The sequence below is a fragment of the Piliocolobus tephrosceles genome, chromosome 11, assembly GCF_002776525.5.
Source record: "Piliocolobus tephrosceles isolate RC106 chromosome 11, ASM277652v3, whole genome shotgun sequence".
In the NCBI taxonomy this organism is placed as follows: Eukaryota; Metazoa; Chordata; class Mammalia; order Primates; family Cercopithecidae; genus Piliocolobus; species Piliocolobus tephrosceles.
Window position 1 is genome coordinate 118,827,851 of NC_045444.1, and position 9,199 is coordinate 118,837,049.

At 44.9% G+C, this 9,199-nt stretch overlaps 1 protein-coding gene across 1 annotated transcript in view; it reads right to left on the reverse strand.

Annotated features, from left to right (window-relative positions):
- Positions 1–8,660: 8,660 nt before the first annotated feature.
- The window catches only part of LOC113222015 (alkaline phosphatase, germ cell type-like), a 3,132-nt gene continuing 2,593 nt past the window's right edge, over positions 8,661–9,199 (reverse strand). The window contains exons 2-3 of the mRNA XM_031936419.1: positions 9,082–9,171; positions 8,661–8,956 (exon numbers count right to left, since the gene is read on the reverse strand). Of these exons, the coding sequence (XP_031792279.1) occupies positions 8,661–8,956; positions 9,082–9,171 (386 nt within the window). The remainder of the gene's footprint in view (positions 8,957–9,081; positions 9,172–9,199) is intronic.

Genomic DNA, 9,199 nt, shown 5'->3' on the forward strand with positions numbered 1-9,199 from the left:
GAAACTCGGTCTCACAAAAAAAAAAAAAAAAAAAGAGCCTTGTGTACTTTGCTTAGTCTCCCTCAATGGCATAATCCACAGTGATTATTCAGATTTCCCCAGTGTTCACTGTATTCATGTGCATATGTGTGGGAGTGTGTATACAATTTTATCACCCAAGTAAGTTTGTGTAACAGCACCATAGTTGAGATACTGAAGTGTTCCAACCCCACAGGGTCGCTTTTATAACCAGGCCACCTCTTTCCTCCACCTCTTCCCCTGTCCCTAATCCCTGGCAATCTGCTCTGCATCCTGTATGTCTAAAATTTTGTCATTTCAACTAAGTTACATAAATGCAAACAAACAACATGTGATCTCTTGGGAAGGGCGTTTTTTTCACTCAACATAACTTCCTGGAACTTCATCCAAGTGTGTGCCAATAGCTGGCTCCTGCGTAGTGCTGGGCACTATTTCACGGGGTGGAAGCATCACAGTGTGTTTAACCAACCACCTGCTGAAGGAAGTTTGGGCAGCTTTCAGTTTTGGCTTTTATAAATAAAGCTGCGATGAGCATTCGTGGGTAGGTTTTTTAGTGAACATATGTTTTCATTCCTCTTGGATAAATGGCCAGGGCTGTATGGGGGTTGCATGTGTAATTTTTGGAGAAACTGCCAGCTTGTTTTGCAGATTGGCTGTACCATTATGTGTCCACCAGCAAGCTGAGGGATTGAATTTTTCAGCATACTTGCCAGCATCTGGTGTTGTCATATTTTTTATTTCAGCCATTCTGATAGCTGTGTAGTGGGAAGTTTCTTTCAATGCTCTTCTTATGATGACCTTAAGCGATCCTCAGCTACAATTCGCCCTGGTTTCCTAACTCAGGCCTGTAATCCTAGCACTTTGGGAGGTTGAGGCAGGAGGATCCCTTGAGGCCAGGCTGGGCAACATGGAGAGACCCTGTCTTTACAAAAAATTAAAAAATTACTCAGGCGTGGTGGTGCCTGGGACGCCTTTCGTCCCAGCTGCTCCAGAGGGTGAGGCGGGAGAATCACTTGAGCCCAGGAGTTCGAGGCTGCAGTGAGCCATGTTTGAGCCACTGTATTGCAGCCCAGGTGACATAGGGATACCCTGTCTCACAAAAGAAAAAAAAGAAGAAGAAGAAATATCAATAAACGTGTGTGAAAAGGTGTCCACCAATGTAGAAGAGACCACACTGGGTGGGGTGGTATCCCAGATCCCACGTTGGCCAGATTTAAAAGTCCACCCCTAGGGAGCTGGAGGGAACTGGAGGAACCAATAGGAGCATCATTCTGAATGTTGAGCTGTGCACATCCCACGAGACAGAAATTCTGTCCTGCGTAAGTATCCTGGAGAAACTTGGCACATGTTTCAGGAGGAAAGCACCAACGTGTACAAAGTGGCATCGTCTAAATAGTCAGACATTGAAACAGCCCCAAATGTTGATTGACAACAGAAAAGATAAAAGGTCAGTAGTTTCATAATTAGAATACTATACAGCAATGGATACAATCAGGCTTTTGTAACATGCAACCGATTAAATGAATCTCACAGACATAAAGCTGGACAAAAGATGCAAATCACAAAAGAATACATAGGGTGGAACATATCTTTTATGTATATAAAGTTTTAACTGGGAAAAACTAAACTATATGAGGGATAAAACTATGAAGAGGAAATGAGTATCAAAAAATTCAGGGAGACCAGGTGCAGTGACTCATACCTGTAATCTCAGCACTTTGGGAGGCCAAGGTAAGAAAGAAGATTGCTTGAGCCCAGGGGTTTGAAACCAGTCTGATCAACACAGGGAGACTCTATCTCTAGAAAAAAATTTAAACATTAGCTTTGTGTGGTGGCACACGTCTGTACTCCCAGCTACTTTCGAGGCTGAGTTGGGAGGCTCACTTGAGCCAGAGTGTGAGGCTGCAGTGAATTACGATCCTGCCACTGCACTCCAGCCTGGGTGGGAGAACAAGACTCTGTCTCTAAACAAACAAACAAAACAAAAATCAACCAACAAACAAACCCAACAATTCAGTTTCCTTTGGTGACAAAGGAAGAGATAGGGTTATGAACGGGGAAGGTATGGGGTGGGTTGGGGAGATCCTGGTCATAGTCCATTTCTTCCTTTTTTTTTAGACTGAGTCTCGCTGTCACCCAGGCTAGAGTGCAGTGGTACGATCTTGGCTCACTTCAACCTCCACCTCCCAGGTCCAAGCAATTCTCCTGCCTCAGACTCCCGAGTAGCTGGGACTATAGGCACATGCCACCATGCCCAGCTAATTTTTTGTATTTTTGGTAGAGACAGGTTTCACTGTGTTGCCCAGGCTGGTCTCGAACTCCTGAGCTCAGGCAATCGACCCGCCTTGGCCTCCCAAAGTGCTGGGATTACAGGCGTGAGCCGCCACGCTCGCTGTCATAGTCCATTTCTTGATCCGGGTGGTTGTTTCTTCAGTGTTCAATTCTGTAATTATTCTTTAGGTCACAGCTTTCTGTGTTAAGCACTATGCTTAATGTTTGATACATCTCAAAAAGAAGGAAAGAAAAAGGAACATGCTCACAGTTTCATTTAGATTAGATGAGTCTGTTCCAGCTACATTTCCCATTTTCATCTCAACCAGCATTTTCTAAAATGTGTCATATACATATTGCCAATCTGTGCCACTCCCGATGATGTTAGGTGCTGTGGGGGATGTTTCAGCTGCTATCTAGGCATGACATTAAATAGTATTGGACTTCACAATGAGAAAGTTATTCATTTTTTTAATCTTTTCCATCCCTTCTGATCATGTCAAGGAGAGAATCTCAGTTGGTTCTATGATGTCTTCACTACCACCCTAACTTTGCCATCTCCCTTTTAACAAAATAAAGCATGCATTAGACTCAAAGCATCTAAGGAAATTGTAATAATATTGCGTTTTAGTTAGTTTGCTGGCAGGAGATGGCGGTCTTCTATTTTTAGTAGCTACAAGTTTCTAATAAACTTAAGGAGAAACTGAGCTTATATAAAGAAAAATATTCATTGCCAGGCACGATGGCTCACACCTGTGATATCAGCCCTTTGGGAGGCTGAGGCTAGAGGATTGCTTGAGGTAGGCAGTTTGAGACCAGCCTGGCCAACATGGTGAAACCGCGTCTCTACTAAAAATACAGAAATTAGCCAGGCGTGGTGGCACGTGCCTGTGATCTCAGCTACTTGGGAGGTTGAGACAGAGGAGTTGCTTGAACTTGGGAGGCAGAGGTTGCAGTGACCTGAGATCATTCCACTGCACTCCAACCTGGGCAACAGAGCAATATCCCATTAAAAAAGATATATCTTGGCCAGTGTGGTGGCTCACGCCTGTAATCCCTGTAATCGGTATTCTACAGATGGGAACCATTTATACTTTTATGTATATCAGTACAACCCCAATATATTTGGTACTTCTATAAAATTTTAAGAAGCCAAAAACACACTTATTTTTACATTTGGCAATTTATGTTTTTGTGTTTTACCTTATTTGGAAATGACCCGTAAATTTAATGAGTATCTGTCACTTAATGTGATATAACATGACTTTAAGATTTCAAATTCTGACCGGGCAGTGGCTCACTCCTGTAAAATCCCAGCATTTTGGAGGGCCAAGAGGGGAGGATTGCTTGAGACCAGAAGCTGGAGACCAGCCTGGCCAACATGGTGAAATCCTGTCTCTACTAAAAATACAAAATTTAGCTGGGCATGGTGGCACATGCCTGTAATCCCAACAACTCGAGAGGCTGAGGCACAAGAATCACTTGAACCTGAGAGGCGGAGGTTGCAGTGAGTCAAGATGGTGTTATTACACTCCAGCCTAAGCAACAGTGTGAGAATCTGCCTTAAAAAACACAAAAGCAAAACACACACAACAACAACAACAAATTCTATGAAAAGCTTATTTATAGACATGTATGCCATTTACATTGACCTAATTTATATTTTTAGGAACTATATCCCCATTAATTTTGAATACTGAGATATTACACAAAGCTAGTCCTCATTTTAGGTTATTCTCCTGTTTACGATTTTTGTAGCCTGTGACTCTCAGATGTTCACCTAAGAACCTTAAAGTTAAATAAATAGGTATTTTGCCAGTAACTTGTAAGACAGAGCTGTTTTCATTAAAGCAGAAATGCTAAATTAGTTTTATTTATCAAAGAACTCCACAAGCAAAGACCACTCTGTTTTTAGGTTGGGTTTAAAGTTTTATGACCTGGAAGCATCTAGCAGAGACACGTATAATCCTACCTGACCCGCAAACCCAGGGGAAAATGTACGCTGCTAATGCTAAAGATGGATGTGCGCGGTGGCTCACGCCTGTAATCCCAGCACTCTGGGAGGCTGAGGTGGGTGGATCACTTGAGGCCAGGAGTTCGAGATCAGCCTGGCCTACATGGCAAGACCCATTCTCTATTACAAATACACAACAATTAGCCAGCGGTGGTGAGGCGTGCCTGTAGTACCATTTATTCAGGAGGCTGAGGCATGAAAATTACTTGAACCTGGGAGGTGGAGGTTGCAGTGAGCCAAGATTGTACCCCTTCACTCCAGCCTGGGTGACAGAGCAAGATCCTGTCTTAAAAAAAAAAAAAAAAGAAAAAAGAAAAAAAGAAACAAAAGAACATACTAAATATATTTGTATTTTTATCAACAAATTTAAAATCAGCTTATTTATCAAAGATGTAGTTAAATCACGTGAACTAAAAGGTATCTGGGTTCATTACTATGCTATATTTGTATATGTGTATACATGTATTTACATACGCATACATGTATTTATATATGTGTCTACACACATGTACATATACATAGATATGTGTGTGGATGTGTATATATATATATTTGTGTGTGTGTATATATAGTATATATCTATATTTGAGAAAGGGTCTCACTCCATCACACAGGCTGGAGTGCAGTGGTACAATCACAGCTCACTACAGCCTCTACTTCTGGAGTTAAAGTGAGTCTCCCACCTCAGCCTCCCAGGTAGCTGGGACTACAGGCACATGCCACCAAGGCCTGGCTAAGTTTTGTTGTTTTTTTTTTTTTTTTTGGTAGAGATGCAGTTTTGCCATGTGGCTCAGGCTAGTCTCGAATTCCTGAGCTCAAGCAATCCACCCACCTCAGCCTCACAAAGTGATGGGACAAAAGATGTCTGACACCACACCCAGCCTATATACATGTTTTTTTACAGATGGGGACTTACTGTGTTGCTCAGACTGGCCTCGAATTCCTGGTCTCAAGTAATCCTCCTGCCTCATCCCCCCTGAGTAGTTGGGAATACAGGCATGCTTCACATGCCCTGCTCACTGTATATTTTAACAAGTTTAGTTTATCTTTTTTTTTTTTTTTTGAGACACAGTCTCGCTCTGTCACCCAGGCTGGAGTGATCTCGGCTCACAGCTGCCTCCGCACCCCACCCATGGGTTTAAGCGATTCTCCTGCCTCAGCCTCCTGAATAGCTAGGATTACAGGCACATGCCATCAGTCCCTGCTAATTCTTTTTATTTGTAGTAAAAATAGGGTTTTGCCATGTGGCCCAGGCTGGTCTTGACCTCCTGACCTCAGCTGATCCACCTGCATTGGCCTCTCAGGTGCTGGGATGACAGGCATGAGCTACTGTGTCCGGCCACCCTGAAAAGAATTCCTTAAGGGATTTTTGGCTGACTATGCCAGATTTCAACTTAGAGACACAACATACAACATGCAAAAACATACATACATAGACAGAAACATAAATAAGACCTTATAGCTTTCATTTTAGAATTTTAGTCATGAGACAGCGAAATATTGTAATACGGACTCACAGATGTATAAAACACAGTTGGATCTAAATGAGATTTCTGAGAAAATGGGAGAGGTCCCAAAGCTAAACTTTAAGATTGTTCAGGGCCAGGCACTGTGGCTCACACCTGTAATCCCAGCACTTTGGGAGGCCAAGGTAGGTGTATAACCTGAGGTCAGAAGTTCAAGACCATCCTGGCCATGATGTTGAAACTCAGTCTCTACTAAATATTCAAAAATGAGTCAGGTGCGGTGGCAGGCATCTGTAATCCCAGCTACCCGGGAGGCAGAAGAATCACTTGAACCCAGGAGGCTGAAGTTGCAGTGAGGTGAGATAGTTCCACTGCATTCCAGCCTGGACGACAATAGTGAAACTCAGTCTCAAAAAACTGTCATTAGTCCGATCAGCGATCGTATGAGGGCAGTGAAGCAAAATTTTGGGTAAAACAGTTTCATTTTCTTTCTTTTTTTTTTTGAGAAGGAGATTTGATCTTATTGACCAGGCTGGAGTGCAATGGCTCGATCTCAGCTCACTGCAACCTCCACCTCCAGATTCAAGGGGTTCTCCTGCCTCAACCTCCCAGATAGCTGTGGTTACAGGCCTGTGCCACCAAGACCGGTTAATTTGTATTTTCAGTAGAGACGGGTTTCACTATATTGGTCAGGTTGGTCTCGAACTCCTGACCTCAGGTGACCCGACTGCCTCAGCCTCCCAAAGTGCTGGGATTACAGGCATGAGCCACCACCCCCGGCCCATTTTATATTTTCAATCTTTTCGTGGTGCACCTAAAATAGACAACTCTATTCAGCCCCAACAATGTCAGCACACTGGACTTCAAGAAAGAGGGAATGAGAATTAGGAAGAAAGAGAGGAAGAACTCAGGGCAAGTGATTTCAGTACTTTGTGACTCATTCTATGTGGCTGGAAAGTTTCCATGGTCGTACCCAATCCCCTTACCGCGCATCTCAAAGTTTCTACTCTTATGTGGCCATCTAAGCTTTACAGAATCATCTCCGCTGCCTTCTACAACATTCCAGGTACGCTCCAGGCTTCTTTCCTGCGCTGATTTAGACTGGGGATGAGCCAATGAGTGGGGGGTAAGGATGATTTGTATCCAGAATCCTTTTTTTATAAAAGCCCTTTCGAGTAGCTGTTCCATCTGTGGTTGCATTTCCACTATTCCCTCATGGCATTGTTTTTATTTAAAAAGGCATTTGCTGTTGGCAATATATCTTGTCTGCTATATCTACCTTGTAGTGGGACATGAGAAAAAATGAAAGAAGTGGTTTGTGTATTACCCTATTGGAACAGCACCTGGCAAATACCTTCAGCTGAACCATGTTGGGAACATCTGTGCTTTCAGCTCACTGCAAAGTAAACCTCCCCCGCTGGGTAATTTGCTATAACACAAATTTCTTCCAGTCTTGGGCAGTGTTTTCTCTATATCTCCCAACGGTGTTTGCTGACAAAGAAATGCCTTTCGGTTTGTCGACAGCCCCGTCCCTGGGGCTCCTGCTTCCCCATCCCGGTGTTCAGCACAGTGGTTCCCGGGTGTCCTGGGGGGAAGAAAATGGGGTGCCCCAGGCCAGGAGCTGACACAGTACCCCCTCCCACATACATGCTTTCAGTGGACTGGGGAGCATTAGAGTTCAGTGCAGCTGCCTAAGTGAATTGATGGATTATGTCGACGAAAAGAGACGAACTCTAAAATATTTGAAGAGATGTATTCTGAGCCAAATATGAGTGACCATAACCCCTGACACAGCTCTCAGGACATCCTGAGAACACATACCCAAGGTGGTTGGGGCAAGCTTGGTTTTACACATTTTAGAGAGACATGAGACATCAATCAAATACATTTGAGAGATACATTGGTTTGGTCCAGAATGGCTTCCAGATTATAGGTAGATTTAAAATTTTTCTGATTGGCAACTGGTTGAAAGTTATTATCAATGGAAAGGAATATCAGGGTTATGGTAAGATGTTGTGTTGAGCAAAGTTTTCTCATGCAGGTGAAGCCTCTAGGTAGCCGGCTTCAGAGAGAATAGACTGTCAGTGTTTCTCATCACACTTAAGGTCTGTGCTGCTGTCATGCTGGAGAGGATGATGAGGCATGTTGGAACCCCACTTCTCCTCAGGGCCTGAACCAGTCTTTGAGGTTAAATTTTAGAGTGCCCTGGCCAAGGAGGAAGGCCTTTCAGAGGGCTGGAGGGCCTTAGAAGTTTATTTTTGCTTTACAATTGTATGATTTAGTTTTCACCAAACTCAACCTCCAAAATGACCAAGAGGCTCCCAGAAGATTCCTGCAAATAATCTGCAACTAACACCAAGAATCCAGAGCAGGTGACCCACAGCAGAAGGGCGAGCTGAGAATTCCTTACCACTCCTGGCAGAGCTCAGGTCACCTGGGGTACAGACGTGACCAGACGTTAGCCCCTGATATAACAAATCAGCAAACAAAACTCTCTGAGTCCCCCCATTCTGTGGTTACTGCTGAAAGTTGCCTCGGGTGCCTTGTGCTTGATGAATATATTGATCAGTATTATGAAATCCTCATGGTTGTCAAGGCCTCTAAAACTAAGCTTCCAGAGCTGAAGAAAAAGTCACACAATTTGTTTCCATCTATTTTGTTTTTTTTTTTTTTTTTTTTTTTTTTTAGATGGAGTCTTGCTCTGTTGCCCAGGCTGGAGTGTAGTGATGGGTTCTCGGCTCGCTGCAATCTCTGCCTCACAGGTTCAAAGGATTCTCCTGCCTCAGCCTCCCAAGTGCCTGAGATTACAGGCACCCGCCACCACGCTTGGCTAATTTTTGTATTTTTAATAAAGACTGGGTTTCTCCATGTTGGCCAGGCTGATCTCAAACTCAGGGAGCAGTGGCCGTCCCCAGCAGCAAGGTCCCGGCCAGCAGAGGAAGCAACGCGGGGACCACGGACGGCTCCGGGTGTGCGGTGTCGGTGGTGCCGGCGCGGGGCGCCAGGTCGCAGGCCGTGTAGGGCTCCAGGCAGGCGGCAAATGCCATGACGTGCGCTACGAAGCTCTGCTCCTGCACGCCAGGAACCAGGTGCGCCTGCGGGCCGCGCGCGAACACCGCCACGTCGTCGCCTGCATGTGTCTCTATGTTCAAGGGCACTGCTGACCGCTGCCGGTACTCGGGGCTCCCTAGTAGGAGAGTTCAGTTCCGGTAGGAGGGTTCAGTTCCAGGCAGACAGGAAGTGATCCCTTTCCGCCAGTCCCACATCCTTGGCACCCTGGTCCCCCTCAGGGGGCGACCCCGCGGCACTTACCACTCTCGCTCTCAGTAACATCTGGCCGGGCGCCGTCCTTGAGCGCATATCCCGGACCGTTTCCATATAGCAGGGCCGTGTAGGCTGCTCCTAGGAGAAGGGTCTGGTCTTTTGGGTA